The sequence below is a fragment of the Dromaius novaehollandiae genome, chromosome 2 (assembly GCF_036370855.1).
Source record: "Dromaius novaehollandiae isolate bDroNov1 chromosome 2, bDroNov1.hap1, whole genome shotgun sequence".
NCBI lineage: Eukaryota > Metazoa > Chordata > Aves > Casuariiformes > Dromaiidae > Dromaius > Dromaius novaehollandiae.
The window spans coordinates 1,267,131-1,287,386 of record NC_088099.1 but is presented as its reverse complement, the minus strand read 5'-3'; the positions used below and the strand labels follow the sequence as shown (position 1 = coordinate 1,287,386).

At 40.8% G+C, this 20,256-nt stretch overlaps 1 protein-coding gene across 2 annotated transcripts in view; it reads right to left on the bottom strand.

The window, feature by feature from the left end:
• Nucleotides 1-1,055: 1,055 nt before the first annotated feature.
• LOC112992125 (KAT8 regulatory NSL complex subunit 1-like) overlaps nt 1,056-20,256 on the bottom strand; it is a 41,310-nt gene continuing 22,109 nt past the window's right edge. Inside the window, exons 4-13 of one of the 2 annotated variants that reach the window (XM_064505614.1) lie at nt 20,040-20,170; nt 14,683-14,887; nt 12,769-12,934; nt 11,377-11,532; nt 8,970-9,139; nt 7,297-7,418; nt 6,270-6,324; nt 5,601-5,713; nt 4,304-4,532; nt 1,056-3,398 (exon numbers count right to left, since the gene is read on the bottom strand). In XM_064505614.1, coding sequence (XP_064361684.1) covers nt 3,099-3,398; nt 4,304-4,532; nt 5,601-5,713; nt 6,270-6,324; nt 7,297-7,418; nt 8,970-9,139; nt 11,377-11,532; nt 12,769-12,934; nt 14,683-14,887; nt 20,040-20,170 — 1,647 coding nt within the window. In that variant the 3' untranslated portion in view covers nt 1,056-3,098. The remainder of the gene's footprint in view (nt 3,399-4,303; nt 4,533-5,600; nt 5,714-6,269; nt 6,325-7,296; nt 7,419-8,969; nt 9,140-11,376; nt 11,533-12,768; nt 12,935-14,682; nt 14,888-20,039; nt 20,171-20,256) is intronic. The other variant, XM_064505615.1, reaches the window with a different exon arrangement.

Here is a 20,256-nt window from a genome sequence, read left to right as displayed (position 1 = left end):
CCCCCACAATCACAGGTAGTGTAAAAATTAGGCTTTTTGATTTATCAATGCTGAACAGACTTTGCTGCTCTCAGTAGGCACTTTATGGACAGCAAGTTCAGCCAACCCAACTTGCGACTGCTGCTCCCAACATCATTTCTGCCAACAGGGCCTTTTATTTATTCTCATGCACTGGTGCTGGAGAGTCACTGAAACAGGAGAAAACAATCCCCTTTTTAGGGATGTAGTTTTTGCTATTCTGGCAAGTTCTATCAGTTTGGAAGGGCCTGAGGAGTGCCAGAGCTGGCAGAGGCTAATGACCTCTACCTTTTAACTGCAGGGATCCATTACTTTGGTGGCTCACCATTTCAAACCTACACCCTATTCCCATTTTTCAGCACATACAGCTTTTAATAACCTGGATTTGTAGGCATTTAACAAATAACAGGCATCAAGGATCACTGCCCATGCTTCAGGACCCTCCTCCATGGAGAATGGTGAGAACCCAATTATTTAAGACTTCAGCTGATTGTACCCTGCAGTAGTAAGAGCACCTCCCCACTTAGCGACTCAGGACTCAACAAAAATGGTTTTGTATAATCGCACATCACGAGCATTAGCTCATCTTTAAATCTTTAAACCAGTTAAAAATCTTTATTAAACTTTTCTTCTGCTCTGTGGCCCAGCCTTCAGGTTTCAATGGCTAAAAGCAACAAGGGCCAACTAGCCAAATGCCACAACTCTTGGGCACGTAGTCGGGAGTGGATCAGTAGTGTGTTAAACTGAGTATTTCAAGAAATGGAAACCTTCACTGTTTGCACTTGATCTCCTGCAGAAATCCCCCTCTTTGAACAGGGCCAGATAGGCTGTCTGCTTACTTGCCAAGTGTCCCTTATTTTGATACCCAGGGGGTGGAAGTTTGGCAAGAACCAACTGTTTTCATTGCTGCTGTTTAGTTGCATCCTCAGATACTGCAGACCAACTGAAGATCTTCCTCTACAAGAAGTTACACAAACTGCAGCAGCTTCACAGAGTCAGATGGATCAACAATAACGAACACAAATCTGTAGCAAATGTTCACTGCTGGGTACATTTAAAAGCTTTATTTATTGTTTCATAATCACATCTAGTCCAATGTACTTTTGAGTCATTATGAAGCAATTTTCCCACACTTCCTGTTTTTAAAGAACTCTAGCTTTGATTGAGTCTCTGCTAATCTGTTTTATCTGTGAATCCAACCATTCAAAACAATGCAAAAATTCAAAAAGTGATAGGCAAAAAACCCCTCTATATAAATTACACCATATGACAGACTTTATATTAAAGAAAATTTAGTACACTTATATGCTTCACTCCTATATTTAACTCTAGAAAAGTAAAAAAGATGAAGGTGAGCGTTTCTGCAATTTTCACATTTTCAAACCAATGTAAAGAAGTAGCAAAGTCCTTGGTCCACTCAAGCAGTAACAGGAACCTGCACCCAGGTGTGGCAGTGCCACTTAGTTTTAGGCTTTTTATTTTCTTTTTGAAGTCTTTATAATTTTGCTGCATGCGTACATGTTGCAGTACAAAATAGGTAATCACTTGTGCCTGCCAGGTTGCAGTTACCCGTTTGTAGGCTGTGGGTAGTGCACCACTGCACCATTACAGCGGGGGACCAGATCTCTCCATATGTCTGACAGATTCGGACCTGACTCTGACCCAGGGCACTGCTGAATCCTGCGATTTACCTGCAGTGACCAGGCAGCAGCTCTGCATTTGACTGCCACTTTATTTAGTATTTCTTCTGGGAGCACCCAAAACACTCATCAGAATCACAGTCCCAGTACGCTGCCTTCACTGCAGTTTTGTAGTATTCTCACAGCCCCTAAATACTCCAACCCAGAAATAAATACTTGCAAGGAAGGACACTTCTGGAGATAAAAAGAGAATGATGAGAACAATCAAACATCCAGAAATCTAAATCTCACAAATCATTTTTAAAGGCAGCAAAGCAAGTATATTCCATAACAAACTGGTAAATAAGAACTTTTATTTTATTTATTAGCTCTAGAATGTAAGACAAACATTCTTTGCTTAAGATAATTATTTCAAGTGAGAAGATTTAGTCAGGCTGGAACACACCACTGTTCCTGGTTAACTTAATACAGTTCCAAGTCCTTTTCAACAGCAGTATTACATTTGACACATTCTGGTAGGACACCTCTCAGACCTGCCAGGTTTCAAGCGCATTCCCTGAAAATGGCTTACTGCCTTGCTCGCCTTGAAGCAGAGGGCAACGTTAGGTCCCTTTTACAGAACGCACATTTTCTCCCAGCTGTATTGCTTTTCCTTGGCTTGTTGCTAAAATCCCTGAGACAATGGCTTCACTCCCGAGAGAGAAGGCAATTCTGAAGAAGTTACAAAAAGTCAGAGAAATTTCCATTCATTCTATCAATTTTGTTACAGCAAGGATACTGTAAGACAACTGTTATGAAATGGACCTGCAGTTTAAGAAAGCTGATACAAAACTTTAATTGTGCAAGGCAAGGGGAACCTGATTTTCATGTATTTAAGAGTAAATAGCAAACAGCACTAGTGAAAGGCTTCCTCCTTCCTTCTTCCTCATCAGGCCTTTGCTTCATACCTAATTCACAGCCAGGCTTCCTCAGACCTTGTGGCATTTGTACATTGATCTGAAAGCGGGTGAGCACCTCCTGAAACCTGTTCACGTCTGCCTCTAGCCACTAAGCACCTGAAGGCCAACTGGTAGGCACCTTTACAAAGGTCAAGATCAAACAATTCTGTTTCCTTTCTGCCACTGGAATTTCTCTTACCTGACTCTCTTTTCCTCTCTGTGTAGTGCCCAGTGTTGCTGTGTCTGTAGCAGCACCTAACCTTCTTGTGACAAGGCAGTTGAGCCTTGCTTTCCAGAGCTGATCAGAGACTGGTCTTCCTGAACAGCAGCACCCTCTCAGAGGACCAGCACCACAGCTGTCTGGCACCTAAACCCCTCCTGGATCTGGGAACATCACCTGCCCAAACTAGGTCTCATGCCCAGCAGGGACACACACTGCTGCTGCTCCAGTGCACCACTTCAGCAGCAGCCTTTCGATACTGAAGCATGAGTATCCAACACTTCATACACCCCACAGGTCAGGTTTGTCTTTGTTGACAAGCTTTCCCCGGTTGTACTGCTGGACCATGAATTCCTCCATGTTTTTAGTGCCATCTGTTTGCAGGTGCGTACTTGAAAATTGCATCTCCCTGAAGTTGGATATGGCAGTGTCTATGGATGTTGGCCTGATGCCCTGCTGATGGCTAGACACCCATGGCTGAAAGTCAGCCTGTTGACAGCTATCTTCATTTGGCTGCTGCAGCAGAGCTTGGTACGCAGCGTCTGAAAGCGGAAACGTGCGAGGCTCCCAAGGCTGTACGTTCTATGGAGTGAAAAGGAGAGAAAAAGGAAAAGTTTTAGTGGTGCTGACATTGGCTATTTGATTCTAGGCTTTTAAAGAGTACTACAATAGTCATCTTCCTGTCTCCTATATCAAGGCTACTGCTTTGCCATTTCTGCTTATAGTCCCTATTTTTCATAGTCTCATTAACTGAACAGGCTTCCAGAGCAAATCTTGTGCCCTGATACTGAAGTCCATATGAAGGACAGATCTTGCACACTTCATTACAACCATCTGTGTGGTCTTATGAGTAAGACCATACTTGTAAGATTTCATAAGACCATCCATAAGGACAAGAGGGGAGTTCAATTCCTCTGGTAGCTTCAGAATTTAATCTATAACAAAGTTAACTCCCACCAAAAAAAGTAGTAGCCTATGATGTGGACAACTGTCTGGAAAGATTCATTGTCATGTAGGTGACCCAGTCCCCCTCACCAGGGGGAAACTCAAACTCCTGGTCAATATTGTTGGAGAATGATTTAAACTATGACATAAAGGTCTTTATTCCACTCTGAATCCTTTAACCAACCCAGGTCTCTGCAGAGATATAAGCTGAACTATCCTTTGAACAGTATGAAGTTCATCATGTAGCTTTCAGAAAGCTTATTTTATATGCCAGTATAAATGTAATTGTTTTTAGAAAAGAACACAGAAGCTGAAGCCAGCTGACATTTCTATATTAACACAACCTGGTGAATAGTCACCTGCCTGTACATGACTCCATTTCAGACTTGTTTTCAAATTTCAGCTTTTCCTAGCATTGCCTCTGCATACCAGAGCCACAATATCATACTGTTATGATCGCTGTCATTTTTTTATGCCATTAACTCACTAAGTTCACTGCAAAATCCAGAATAGACAGACAAAACCTTCCCAGAGAACCTCACCCATATGGCTTCGTCTAACGTTTCTAGGCAAGATCTGGCGTCTTCACTGCAGGACAGCACCATTCTGGTCCTACTGTTTGTGCAGGGAGGCTGCAAATTGTTGCAAGTCTCAGGGCTGTGCAAGCCAGTAGAAGAGTGCAGATACAGATCATTAAGGCAATTAAGTCCAGTAACCGGAGAGGCTGGCTGAGGCTGCCCCGTCCATCGGCCATCTACTTTATTGGAGGACCTAAAGCAAAGTAATATTTGGAGCAGTTAGTTATAACATGAAACCGAAATAAAAATAAGATCACTGTACAGTGAAAAATGTAAGCTGAAAAACAGCTTGAATAAAATCACTTTATCGCCTCTGTACAATAAGATCATCATATTGCCCAGTTAATGCTTTAGCTGAATTAGGCCTCTTCTTCTATCATCTCTGCAAAGAGCATCTCACTACCTTCTTGGACAATAATTGTCCATTTCACTGATGCTGAACATGAAGAGAACAATTAAGCCTTAAGAAAGATTGAAATCTTGTAAAAAGCAAGACAAAGCAAAACAACGCACCAGCTACCAGAGACAACCACTAGAGCTGAAGTTACCTGGAGGTACTCCAACTTTCTTCCTCTGTGCGACTATAATATTTTACCTTTCTCAAAAGTGAGAATTACCAATGATATGGTCTGTCATTTTGTCTCCCCTCTCTACTGCCCAACAACTTGTGAAAATTTCACAATTTCAGCTTTGATAGGGAGGCAGGGATCTTAAAAATATGAAATTCTCAAGGCATAATGTAAGCAGAGACACAGACAGACTACTGCCCCCACTGACAGAAAGGCAGAGAGGAATTCTACTTTTATCTATCCATATAGCACGTGTATACCTCTGAACCACTGCAGAACTGATTGTTCTTCGTCCAAACAATAGGCAAAAAGGTAAGGAGATATAGCAAGTGAACTGCAAGCAACCTCCATACAGGGGTAGACAGAACAGATTCTGTCAAAGATATTAAGTAAGCCAGAGGAAAAACTTTTGGAAAAAGAAATAGGAAGTTACAGTTAACACAAAGCTCTTAACCCAAGAGACAAGAGACTGAGGTTAGTATGAAGCTATTTAACATGACTACGACATGCTATGTTACCATCCCGCTGATTAGACCTTTTTTAATCAATGTTTTGTTTCTGTTGTGTAACAGACTAATGATATGAAGAAAGTGACAGGCATTTAAGAACCACCTCTGGAATCCAGATATCTGCACAGCTTGAAAAGAAGAACAAATAAAGGAGCCTTCTGTGTCTGCCAGTGAGACCAGTACCTGCTTCCTCGCTTATGGGAAACAGCTGGTGCCCAGGAATCCCAGTGGGCTCGTTCAAGTTCTTCGTATTTGGAGTGATGACTCAAGTACATCTCATCTGAAGTATCCTCCAACTAGGAAAAGATGTTTTGTTTGAATACTCAGAGCATGAAATCTTGCCTGCAAGGCAAGACTGCTGTTCTAAAGATTCAGGTAGGCAATATCTAACACATTCAAACTATTTGGGAACCAGCATGCACATTTGGAATCACTGCCTCGTTTTTATATTTTATATTTATATATACTGAATTGGGACCTTGTCAGCCTGAATTCTCCGAGACAGATGCAAGATGCAGGCACCTCCATGCATCATACAAATAGATGCCAAGGCCATTAAATCATGCACAATTAAAAGGTTTGTTCTGCCTGCAGCTAGCAATGGTGACACACAGATGACTTTTGTAACAGCTGACACCCCACTGTAACCCTCAACTCTGACACCTTTCACCAATTTAAGCTGCAACTGCATCAGGCAGAGCTGAACAGCATTTCATGTGCTGACTTTGCTTACTGGGCCACCGGGCTTTAAGAAATAGTAAAGACTGACTATAACGCTGTTAAAAATGCCATTTGCACATTCTCAGAGTGGCTACGTGTTTTTGAGACAAATTGACAAAACAGTATTCTTACCTCAAAATCCACTTGACTGAAAGGCTCCAGGTCCTTGAGCTGCACTATCCTCCAGCTGCAAGAGACAACACTCCACATCAGCACAACAGTCTCTGCTTTGCTGGCATTTGGCCTGGCTAGTGCCCAGGGCCTCTGTCCTCTGCTTTGCTTTCCGTTGGACCTGCACTGTGTCCCAAACCAAGGAGCGGGTTTAAACAGCCAAAGCGATTCTGAAACCACTGAATGTCTGCTTTACTAACAAAATTTCCTAGTAGATGCCACAGTACTTCACCATATATAGATCTTTTAAAAAAGGAGAATTTTTTTTTCAGATTTGTGGCACCCTACAGCGTGACATCAGGAAAACCGATCAACACAGTCTCATTGGTGTCTGCAGAAACGACTAAGCTCATGAATAACTGAAATTAAACACATCAGCCACAATGGTCTGTCTTCTCCCACAAAAATACTCCAGCCTATTTGCATTGCAAAGAACCAGTCTCACTGCGTGCTGGCAGCACCAGAATACCAGCTGCTACACGAGCAGCCAGGACAGCCAAGAAATGGCAGAGAACTGCATCCCTCAACATACGCTTCAGTATTCTTCGCCCTTGACCTCCAGCAATACACAGCTATTTCAGTCTTCAGAATGGGGAACAACACTCTTGGTAACACCAAGGTGAGAAAAAGTTAACTTCTTCAACTACATAGGGAAAGCTGAAGTTCTGTTTGACTCCCAGTGCACACAGACAAGCATTTCATTTTCCAGGCTAACCTGATAAATATATAAGAATGAATCAAGAGCTAGAGGTCACTTAAAGGAAAACACCTGTTTGACCAACATTTAAATCTAGGAAAAACTAATTACTTTAAGATAGACTTTTTTTTTCTTTTTTTCTTTTCTTTTTTTTTTTAATCCATTAGGAATAATTTCTTCGTGTCATTTCAAATTTCAGCACAAGAGGAACAAGCTTTCATTATGCATAACTAACGCAATTTCCTCCTGTCATCCACACGAGAAAATCATTAAAGCTCAATTGGTAAATACCTTGGTGTGTCAATCTCTTTGTACTGAAGCTTCTCCACCCGAGTGGCTGCTGCCATTGACGTTGGGATCACAATGTTATTGATGTCGTAGGAACATTCCACTTTTCTTCTTTTTGAGGACTGCTGAAACACAGAATGATGAGAAACCCCTTAAGGCAGAATACTGATGTTAGTACAAAAGCATATTTGAATATATCACAGAAAGCAACTTCTCCACAACAGCTATTTGTGCAGTAGATTTTTTTCATACCACTTACACTGGCTTTCAGGGATATTTTGGTCGCATCATACAACCTCTACGGTACAGTTTATTCCTATATTAAAAGCAGGATAATATTTATCTACCTTTGTGGGTTGGATTTCACTCATAACATTGATTTACTTTTGCTATATGGATGACTTGAATATATACAAACAGGAAGAGAATGGCTATAGGGATGATTCAAGGAATAAAATCCTGTTATTTTAGTAGAATAAAGGAGCTTATTTGGCCTTACAAAACAAGGGCTGAAAAGGAAGGAAAAAAACTTTCAATAGGAAGGTAAAAACATAGACCACCACCACTGTCCTAATGTGGAGAGGAGTGTTGCTGAGACCACAAATGGAAACATCATATCATTTAGGCTAGGAGTCAGAAGATTTCCAAACTGAGGAGTCAGGCTCTGGAACAACCTCCTGGGAGCACTGGGATAAAAGGAACCCTAAACAGTTTTGAGATGCATTTTGATCAGATTATGAAAAGGGCCCTATACTGTGGTTGCCTGCAGTAGCTGGGGATTAGACCTGTGTTTCAGAATGGAAGTTTCTCCTCTACTTATAAACCAGAAGTCTCCAAGATGCTACTGCTTGTTTGTTCCTCTCCTGAACAAACATCCTTTTGGTTCCAGGCAAAAAGGCTAACCCCAGACTGAAGTTGTTAGTGGCCAAGAGGTTAGGTGTGATTTATCGCTGATGTGGTATTATATAATCTAAAGCTTAAAGCAAGCCTGGAGTTGGTCAAACCTGAAAAAAGTTACATGAGAAAGCCTCTATGCTGGGAAAGGTCTGCTTCTGTTGCTTGGACCTGACATTGACCTATTAGCAAAAAGAGGAAGGGAATAGTGTTAAATGTAACAAATCTGAACCTCTGTCCGTCAAGATCTCCTTTGACAATGTACTTGGAGAACCAGGAATTATTCAATGCTTTCCTACATATAAAAATGGTTACTGCAGGATGTATTTTTTAAGCTTCTCCTACTTCTAGAAAAACAAGCAGACATTAAAGATCTCTTGACTGATGCTCCTGCTTCATCTGGAGAAATCCACAGCAATTAAGTTCTCTTCTATTTTTAGCCAAAATAAAGCTGTAACATTACGTGCGTATAGCTATTCATTTAAAAAACAAAACAAAAAACACATAGTACTAAATTCGCAACCAACCAATCTGGTTGGGGAAGCAGTGCTGCAGGCACCTAGCCAGCCAGGTGCTGCCTCAGGAAAAATGAAGCAAGTAGTAGTTCCTGTTTATTTAATACCAACATCCCAAAATGCATATCCCAGGGATCCACTGGCAAGCTGAACTCCCCGTGGGTCTGCAGCCCGGCGGCAATGCTGGATAAGAGAAGTGTTTGCCAGCGCCTCTAAGGCTACTCCCCCTTTTCAGGCTCACGTGCCGCAGCTTTTGTTTCGACTCACCATTGCTGAGCTGCCAGCGAAAGGGATTTGGCTGGAAGAAGGGGTTGGAGTCTCTGGGTACCAGGATGGCGAGTGGTGCAAAGGACTATATTTATGTGCCTGAGGACTGGAAACAGGAAAGCTGTGACTGTAGGCTCCTTCAAGCTGCCTTTCCCCTTTAAACAATGAACCTGTTAATAAAATGTGAACAGAAAACCAAGGTGAAGTCAGGCTATTTTAAGACCGGTTGGTGAAGTTGCTACCTCTTCAGTTCATCAAAACCCTCCCAGGGAACACCGCACAGAACAAATGTAATGCAAAACACAGAAGCCTCAAATGAAGAGTCGGTGCTATACAGCACTGAACGTATTAGCTCAAGAGTGTCACTTTTGCTGTGTGTTTCCAAACTGAGGTGGAAGGTGAAGTAAAAGTTTTAACCAAAACCAAGACTTCTCAGTCCAAAATACAACCACTTAAAACAACCCCCAAAACAACAAAACAACCAAAATCCTTCCTTCACTGTAGAAATGGTCAAGCAAGCTGGTCCCACTTCTAACAACCACTCTAGTTACAAGTCACATTGATTTTAAGACAAATGTACTCTTCTCTTCAAAGTCCTGTATCAGTTTGACATACTTCTTCCCTCGCATCAGTTAATTTCTTATACTCTCTCCCATTTGTGACTGGGTTCTTCCATGCTGGATACCACCATGGAGCAATCTTCCAAAGCTACTGTGCCAAACTACTCCATGCTTCAGTATTCAAATCTTTCCTAAAGATCTAGCTCTTCTGTGGCTCTAAGTATATAAGAGTTATCCCTGCATTACTGCATCACTCCTTAGAACATGCTCTTTGTAATAGGTGCCCATACTCACACAACATACAGTGTCCATAATAATAGCTTTTCTGCAGTTTCCTGGCTAAATATTTGAAAAGGAAGGAGGTATAGAAAGGTAGATTAGTTAAAAGTCAAACAGCTGCTGCAGTTTCACCCCACGAGACTATTTCGAAATCAAAAACTCATCTTTTAATCCATACTGAAATGCAAACAATCCTTTAGGACGAAATTCAATAGGAGATCGAAATTACTTAGCCCTAGTACACAAAGTAGTATGCCATCTTGTTTAATTAAAATAACAAAGAAAACTATGTGCTCTCCCAACTCTGATCCAAACTGAATTATCAGTTGCAAGCATACAGGAGGCAGACTGTTGGCAAAGCAATCACTTGCTGGAAAAAAAAAAACTTCAGCACCACTGGAGAGGAGCCACGGTTAATCTCTGAAAAGAGCAACCTAAACTAGAATATTATTGAGAACAAGATTCTACAGCCCACAGGAAAAGTAATAGGAACTGAAGGCAGGAGGAACAGTCGATACAGTTTATATTGGTGTGTTATTTAGGCATCCTCTAGCGGGTTCCTTATATTTGTTCAGCACTAACCGCCTGCCTGTTCTATACTCACTCATTACATCATCCTCTCAGTAATCAGGATGTCTCCAGAATGCTTCTCTTGGAAGATATCCACCTCCATTCAAGGGAAACCTCAGCTTTAAACAAGGGTTTAGCCTGATTAAACCTTGTTAAATCAAGTTGTAGCTCAAGACTCGACTGGCAAGCACACAACCTGCTGCTGATGATTTACTTTCAGCAGGTTGGGTTTTGATTTTTGTTTTGGTTTGTTCATGATAGCTTGTATCAGCAACTGCAGAACACAGCAGGTATTTCAGACTCAGCAGTCGTGTCCCCCATATCAAGAACATCAAGAATATGTCCAGCTGGCAGTCTGCACATTATGTTACTTTTTTAAAAGAAGTATTTGGCATAAAAACATGCCTTTTAAAGAGAGCCAAATGGAAGAACGCTAACTCTAGTTCATTAAAGAATTAGGATATTTTTATCTGTTTCCCTGTTCCTAGCTTGAAAGTGGTTTGAGTCTTCTGTTACTCATCTTAAACTTTTGTAGATCATTTTAATAACATCAAGTCTAAAGGGCTGAAGAAAAATGAGACCTTACAAATCAGTAAAAGCAGCATACAACTGTTAACAGCACTCAATTGCTATCACAACAGAAAAAAGATGTCAGAATTTTCCAGACAAATACTGACCTACTCTATTTTAAAACAAAGCATCATAAAAGCTTCTTTTTAGTTAGCTTGTTCCTGTGAAAGAAACACTGAGAATGGTGAGGGTTTTTTGTTTTAAATAATCTCACTGAAGCAAGTGTTTGTGTGTCCTTTTAAGGTGGCCAGAATTTCTATAGCTTGCAAGATGTGGGACTCAGTCACTTGAGCATTATTATAGGACAGAGTTTGGGATCATCTTCCACTGGAAGAAAGGGACCCATTACATCTTGACATGTTGCCCTAAAGTACTGGTTAAAAACCTGTATTTCATTATACTTCATCTCAAACTCAGTCTTAACTTACTAGAGACAGACAGAAGCGAAGAGTGCAGCTTTGGAAACAGGCTGCCAGGTGGATCTTGTTGCTTTCCAAAGTGGGACATCTTCAGAGCCGTGAGTTTACAGCTCAGCAGTCTATCCTCTCTCAGTAAGGTTTCAAAGTGTAAGTGGAGAGGATTGCCTGAAGGTAAAAAGAACAAGTTATTCCGGTAAGCACAAATTTCCTCTTTTCACAGACAAAAAACAGTGCTGCACACACATCAATAGCAATTAACACCTGCCAGTACTTAGGTAAAACAATGGAATGACCTGGGTAATTATTTACAAAAAAATAAAAATAAAAGCAGGTCTGTTGGAGGCTCTCTCTCCACCTGAATGATGTGACACAGTGCAGGCAGGGTGAGCACGTCCCCAGAACAGTAGCCTCTGTCCTGGCCCTCTGCTCTGCTGCAAACTGACAGCCAGAACCTGCCACGGAGCTTCCTCACTCTAACACTACAATGACTTGAATCCTGTCCAGCTACATTACTTGGCACTGGCTTACATTCCTATTTGAAAAGCTTTCGCAGAACTAAAAGGTGATCTTTTGCTTGCTTGTTCTTTGAGTTTCTTTTTTTCCCCCCCTCATTTAATAAACACTTTTTTTTTTTTTAAAAAAAAAAGATGCTTTCATAGACGCATACTGAAAATAAAGCGTATTCTTCTTGGGTCCTTAGCTTACTCAAAAACTCCTTAACACACATTTTTGTTCTTCCATGGTTAAAGGCGCTAGAGGTGCTACAGCCACTATCATCCTTCAGTTATTTAAACAGAAACTAAACCTGTAAGATTCTAGAGGGCTAGGGAGCATACTTCATAAAATAACCACAGAGCACATGGAGAAGGCCACGAGTTTTTAAATGAAGAGTGACAGAGCGACTGTCAAAACTCAAACAATGATTTCACGCTCAGAACTGGTGCCAGAGGTCTACAAAATAACCACTGTATGGCCTGTCAAAAGCAGCATTAGATTTGAAGTCTTCCAAGTAGCTCTCCAGGGCAGAGACCTAAAATGAACTTACAATAGCTGTGCTACAAGTTTGCAGAATTAGAATATTCCTTGGAGAAGGCACAAAGAGCTGATTCTAAGGAAATGATCTAGCCTACAATAAACTACGGATGGCAACTGCCTCAGACACGAGCCAAGACAACATGCTTTGCTGGGCTCAGTGATCTCCACAGACTGCATCCTTGCACGAGGATGAAGTGGCCTGGTTTCACTGCAGAACTTCAGTGAACGTTTTCTACTATCCTCTAGAAGCTTGCTTAGAATTGGTTAGCGTACTTTAAACCTGCTTGTTTGTGAAAGAGAAGAGCAAAGTGGGCAACAGCACAGTAACGGATCCTGCCTCACATTATAAACACGTAATCTACTCACCGTGAGATAAAGAGAGTATGGGATGGAAGCCAGAATCCAGTAGCGCTATACGCTCTCCTAACGACATGGTATCGGGGTCTACTGTCTGGAGAGAGGTTTTACAGCTACACAGGATGCAGGAGTGGGGCCATTCACAGCTGCATTTCATGGTAAGAGGTTTCAGCGGCTAGCAGAAGAAAGGAGAGGACACATTTAAAGAGGGAAATACTATTCACCTCAGATTGAATAAATGAAATTGAAGTTGAGATCCAATATTTCCAGTTTGCTTTCTACAAATACACTAGTCTTCATTCGCTAAAACCAAAGCCAGGCAAGTTTTGAAGAAATTGAAAATACATCTCTGGCATAATCAATCTTTTCCAAGTTAGAAAGTAATCACTCACAAATGTACAGATCCCAGCAGCACTGACAAAAAAAAGCAGCAGATCTGCAGGGTGAAAAATAAAACCAAGACCTAGGGTCAATATTAGAACAATGTGTAAGAGCACTACAACAGGCGCTCTCTCGTTTTGACCATGTATGATTTGCTACTTTATCCAGTAGATATTCTTGCATCTCTTATCCCCACCAAAATAATTGTATGAAAGGGACACATTTTGTGTCTTATTAGTATTTCCAAGCCAAAATATTTCCTTTGCAACTCCAGTGAAGCCATAACACTGTCTTTTTAAAATTTCAAACATCTCCGTGCCTTTTCCTATGCTGTTCTTTCATCTTCTTTAAAGACTCTTCATAGCTGTGATGCTTACAAAAACCTCAGTGCATTGCCGGCCTAACATTTTTACCAAGAACAGCATCCATCACTCTGACCCCTATTGTCTCATTTTCCATCTTTCTCTCGTGTCTGTAAACAGGCTGTTGTCTTATTTTTGGAGCATAAGCTCCTTACACAGGGGCTGTTGTCTTGTTCTGTACAGTGCCCAGCTTTAGCCTAAGGATGAGGTAACATTAAGCTACAACCAAAACAGCCCTGTCTTAGGTCAACTATTCTTTTTCCTCACAGTTGCTAAAATACATGTCATGTCCCCCATCCCCTCCCCAACAATATATCAGGTTCTGTAACATCAATCAAACCAGAAGAGGGAGCCTTAATAGTCCTTTTACCTATAGCCTAAATAAATAGATTGAATTAGACCATATTGGCCTTGTGTTCTGGCAAATCAAGTGATCAAAGACTGGGGAAAATAACACTTAACTTTTAACCATCATCTTAAATTTGCAGCCTGCTAATTTCTGTTGCTTATAAGTAAGCATTTGAGGTTTAAAAGGCAACAAATAAGCAAATAAGGTACGAGCAGCATAATGAACTGTTGTTTGTCAACTGATGTATCTGACCACACACGTTCTTCGTTTGTCATAATTAATCAAACATCTTTTAGACATCTGCTTCAGTAGCTCACTATTTCACAGCTAGGTGTCTGACAGGTGCTTATTTGATCAGACCTGGTAGCTCAGCCTTTAAGTGACAAGTCAAATCATCACAACCCACTTAGGCTCAGTCACATACCAACATCAAGTCTCAACTGGTGTTGATTTTTTGTTTGTTTTTTTGTTTTGTTTTTTTCTTTCTCTCCCTCAACAGTTCCAGTGTAGTCAACTCTAAAAAGTAAATGGCAGAAGGTTGCTGCCCAGGCTAAAATTTGAGGTATGCTCTAGTCATTATGACTCAGAAAAGCAGCCTGATTTTTAAGAACTGAAGTTCAGAATCAGTTTCTGAACCACAGTTAAACAGAGAACAACTCATGCCATTCTTCGCCTATTATCTCAGAATACGAACTTTTAGAGAAGAGCTCAGAAAACTTTGGATTAAGGACAGAGTCCTGTGTTATGACATTTTTTGCTAAAAATAAAAGCATGCATTCTAAGTAAAAACACCGCATAGCTTCATAACTACAAGACAAATCCTTCACTTACCTTCCTGCTCAAGTGAGACACAGAGGTAGCTCGGACAAGCTTGCGTTTCTTATATTTGCAAATAGGGCGAATTCTAGCAGCAACGCAGGTATTGTCTGATATAGATGATGCAGGAAGAAGGTTATGAAGCTGCTTTTGTTTGCCAAGTATCTCTTCAGCGTTCAAGATGATCAGAGAATTGCTGCCGGAGGAGCCAGCGTGCAAACTGCAATCAAATGAAAAACAGTCGTTGCCATCTCAGAGCAAGAGAGGTAAATTGCAATACTGTATCACGGCTGTGCTGCCTGATGCCTCCCCAGCACCAACAGCAGCAGCCAGCGCTTATCAGCTTTGTTCTCATCACATTTTTAGTCTTTGCTAAACTGTATCTCTTTAAGGGTATATAGTCTTCTGCATATTTCATTCTCAACACAGAAATGGATACTAGTTAAGTACAGAAATTCTTATAGTAGAGGCAGTAGCCATTAATAACATGTATTCTTTCTCTGACAAAGAACTTTACCATCAGCAGCTTAATTTATCTGGTAACACAGTGCTTTACTTTCTGTAAAAAGACAGCAGTTAAACTGAGACAGTGCCAAACATTACTTCCATTTCTCTTTCTGTTCACCATGGAACTATGGTTATAAGATTGTATTTCAATGTGCAGACAAAGTTTTATTGCCTCATAGTGTACCTTTCTACCAAAATCAACTGTAAGAACAGTACCTTCTTAAAAGATCTTCTCCCTCTGTATTTAGTCATGCATTCGTATCAGCATAGGAAGGCTCATCTATTTATTATCCTTGTTGGTCCTACACAAGTGTGATAAAACTGTTTTTCTGATTTGAACAGCAAAAGCTCTACTAAAACTACAAATGTAAAAATCTGTATTTTTATTATGTGAGCCAGAAAGACTAGCTGGATATTGCAACTCCACGCTGAGCTTGTAGGACTGGCTGTCAGAAATCAACATCACCACACGTCCAACCTAGGTGTTGGCTGGTGATGAGGCTTTAAAACAAAAAACAACAACGCCTGTCCCCAAATTCTTCACCGAATGAAAAGTGGCTGATTTACATCTAAAACTAGATCCTTCTACAGTGTCATCCACTTACTTTCAGTTCCATGCTTATCAGCCAAACCCCATCTAACTGCGTACATACATGAGGAAATGTAGCTGTAGAAAAAAGAGGTACTTAGAGCCCCAAATTTGCCCAGTTACCTCTTAACTGCACAAACTAGGAAAACAATTAAGTTTTATGGGGAACAGAAAAAGGCAGCAATGCAAATGAGAAAGTGAGAAATACCTAATATGCATGTCCCATAAGCAAAACCAAACCAAACTAATTATATACAACAAGGTAGGAGAAGCCCTTAAAAGTTTGCAGCAGAACAGCACGAGACTATTTTTCACCCCAGTCTCATGCTTCCTCTTGCCCTGCACTACACTGCAAACCAGTGATTAGTGTATGTGTTTTGTACCTGAACAATTACAAACCATAACAGCTTCCACGATAGACAGCTTGGATGGGGAATAAGGAGGAGAGGCTTGTCATAATGGGGTGTCAGCTCCCAAACCTGAACAAATCAACTGCCACGTTATACAAACAGGCAATCCCATCTGAAAGAATTGTTTCCGAATGTGTTGTAGCTCTACCTACCAGTCCTACTAACACAAGCGACAGCTTGGAAGCAGTGCTTGCCCTGTGATGAGCCATAATATAATCTGCATTAGAAATCAACACAAATTAGCTGTAATTTCTAGGATTGCATGGTATAATACACATTGTCTTGTACTTCAATAACGATCCTTAGCATCACTTCTCTCTTGCAACGCTCAGTTGTGCTACGATGCAAACCCTGTCACCTGACTACAATGCATCCAGCATACGGAAACGCCGTCATCCAGCCAGCCAGGAGGACTGCGGAGCAGCAGCTCCACCTCGCCCTCTGAAGCCAGGCTGCCATCCTGCAATTCATCACTACTGCTGCTCGCACAAGCAGAATAAGGAGGAAAGGAGGAAAAAGAGGTGTCCAGAACCACAGTCATTAGGATCCTCTCCTACATCAAAAAGCCTCATTCATGCACGTTTCTATTTCTTCTGCCCTACTGGTATTCATCACAAAAGAAAAAATAAACTTTAGAACTTAATTTTCTAATCATACAGTATGGGAAAAGAATAAACATGACTAATTTTATTTGCAATTTCCCAATACTATTCTCACAAGTTAGTCTTAGACTTCCGCTGTGAATTTTTAATTTGGAGTCCACCTAATTATCCTATAAAAACTAGGGGTAACCACATTAAAAGAAGGTAAATTTTCAGTTGACCACAGATGAGTCACAGGTATAAACGTTTCAGTGGCATTTTGCAAGTCTAACTTTAAGTGACTTGCACTCAAGCTGTCCCAGAACTTGCAATCTAACTGCATTTTAATGAAGTCTCATCGTAGTCCCTAAGAAGCTCTTCTTAAGAAAAAAAAAAGTCTGAGGAATTCCTATTACCTTCTGTGTTAAATAAACAGGAAGTTCAAGGTATCAAAGTCATATAAAAAGAAATTCTACGGCTCTCACTCTTTTGTCTGTTAAGTAAAATTTTACACTAAGAAAAAGCTATTGCATAGCTTGTAAAGTCCATACATTCAAATCTACACAAATAAATTAACAGAAAATTTCTCCTTAACAAGAGATAGAAGCCTCAAAAGCTATTACCAAATTAAAAGAAATAAGATAAGCAAGTTGAGACTGTGCTTCCAACACAAGCAGAGGATTTTTTTTTTAATTAAAAGTCTGAAGAAACAAGATATTTATTTAAATTCTGGGATTGTGTTTCCTGCTTGTTTAGGAGTGATCAATGGTAGATTATACTACAGAGCACAAGAATTAAGCACAAGGATTTATTTTACGAGTTCTCAAGTGGAAGTGCTGTTTCTGAACACGTGCTTAAAAACCTTTCATCTCTTCCCCCAAAAGGTACAAAGCAAATTCCCAACATCTTACAGAAATTCCAGTTTGGGTATTTATATTTCCACACTTATCCTGGGACATGATCTGGACACAACAGAAATTTTGAACGATTCTCCACTCTACCTATCAGAGAATTGTTCTCCTCCTCCCGCACAAAGCGCCCAGCCAATTCTGAAGGGTAAGCAACACTGGGGAAAAAAATTAAAAGTATTTACGTACCAAATAAAAAAGACAGAAGGATGCTTGTAACTCGAAGAGACTGCTCTTAATATATTACTGGAAACACTGAGTAATGCAGTATTTGCAAAAACAGGCTACAGTGATAGTCTAGGTAACAAGTTTGAATTAACATGACCAGATCTAAAGGAAAGATCAGGATTCACATGTTACATAGCAGAAGATGAGAGGTTCTCAGCAGGTAAGAAAAGCAGGCTAAAACAGAAGGTAAACATATACGCTTTACCACATCTCTTCTTCATCCCCCTTCAGCCTAAGCTAGAGCCAAAAACTGACTGCTACAACTCAAGATGACCTCAATATGTGCAGTTTTCCTACATTCAGACTGAAGATGTTGTGCATCAAGTCTTTGGTGGGGCCTGACCTCCCAAATGATGTCTTTAACCCAAGGGACTGGAGAGGCAAAGGGCGCTCGACCAGCTACTACGGCTCAAATCACACACGGTCAGTTTGTCAGCCCTGTTAATTCCAATACCTTAACCCTGGCACATCAAACGTCATACCTGATGGAGTTTTATAATTATTTCACAAGAACTAACAAAATGTTTGCAAAGTTTATGGAATCATTTTTAAGCTCTAGTGCAACTCCAAGCTTTAAGGCTGACTTAGCTGCATTAAAACACAGACGTTTCCTTTAGAAAGGAAGAACATTGTTTAAGGAACATTTTCTTTAAATGCCGCAAAGACTGTAGACATTCATTTGAAAATAGAGGCAAGCAGCGTACAAATGTTGTCTTAATGAACTATACTCCGAGTTGCATGATCCAGACTGTACTTTGACAGATAAGCTAGTCCTTCAGACATGCATATTCCTAATACAATTATTTAATATAAGATGAGCCTCATTTATCTAAAAGTAAATACTACAATTGCCTGGTAATCAAACAGAACTAAATCCGAATCACAATTAAGACCAGCAATCAAAGAGCATTTATGTGTTTGATCTGTAACAACAAGCAACCAAATGAAATGACAAGACTGACTTCAGGCAGGATTACTCTCTTGCACTAGAACAGACAAGAAGTCCAAGTGCTTCCAGTCCCTGACCCCTGGCAGCTCTCCCTGCAGAGCACAGGGCGCACTGGCCCAGCTGGGGAACTGCCTTACTGACCAGGCTGTACTTCACTGTTCCCAAACACAACCACCCAAGAACAGCCCTAAGTGCCCTGTACATCTGTTTCAAAAAAGCAGTGAAGTTTCTTGCAGTCTGCAGAAGTGACAAGTGTTTGCAACACTAACATTTGCCTCAAATCCCACTGCTGTTGCTGGCAATTAGTCTATTGGTCTTCAGCTCCTGTTTTCGCACCATGGACCGATCACTCCAGACAGACGAAGCAAAGCAGCGGTTTCTCAACCTGTTTGCAGCACAGCACTTCACTAATGCTAGTTTGCAGATTCAGAGATTCACATTCACTGACTGCTTACATTGGAAGTGTATCTCCAAAGATTAAACCAAACAGACAGTGAAATGGCTGATTGCAATTGAGAACACTGGACAACAGAAGAGAAGTTCCCAATTTAATTAATAATTACCCCCCCCCCCCCCATTGTTGAGCACACAGTTGATTAGGAAGCTCTCTAATAAAGAATCTATTCTCCATAAAAATATGAGAAGTTACAAAGCTGAATTCCAGGTAGTTCTCCATCACCAACAAGACCGATAAGCCTTACTTCTGCATATACAGAACACCGATAAGCAGAAAGAGGTGCTGTGTTCTACACTCTGCACACAGAAGGAGACTGAAACAGTTGAGAAATGCAGTCGTTAGAAATAATTTTAAAATTATGCCACCAGGATGCTCTGCAGCCTCCTATCCTAATCTAGACGGGTAAGGTACACTTTGGTCATCCATTTATAAAAAGGAGGTTAACACCTTCCAACAGGCCACCTACACAACATGCAACATCTTGCACATATCTGCCATTCTTTGTTTTTGGCATTTTTTCCTCTCCTTTACAAAATAGATCACAGCTACTAATTTAATATTCATCCTTAAAAGAAATTCCCCACTGGAATCCTCCCAACAGGCATGCATACGCATTTTCATTTTTCACAACATGAATTGTACATGGAGAAGTCTTTTACCTGAAGATCATACTCTTAGCCACTATCATCAGTGCCTTAAATACAAAGTTATTTTGATCAACCTATAGGAAAAGGAGAACTGACCAGTTAAATACTCCGTTGACTTGGCGGGGTGACGTGGTGCAGGCTTTGGGGGGTCCTGGAGACCCACTGATGGGGGTACAGGAGGGACTTTGACACATAGGATTTCCTAAAGACTGCGTAAGGCCAGAGCTCTGCAAGAGAAAAAAAATCTCAAACTCAGGAAAGCTTAAGCTGATAATAAATCTCAAGTAGGATGAGAGCAGGGGGGGGAAGGCCA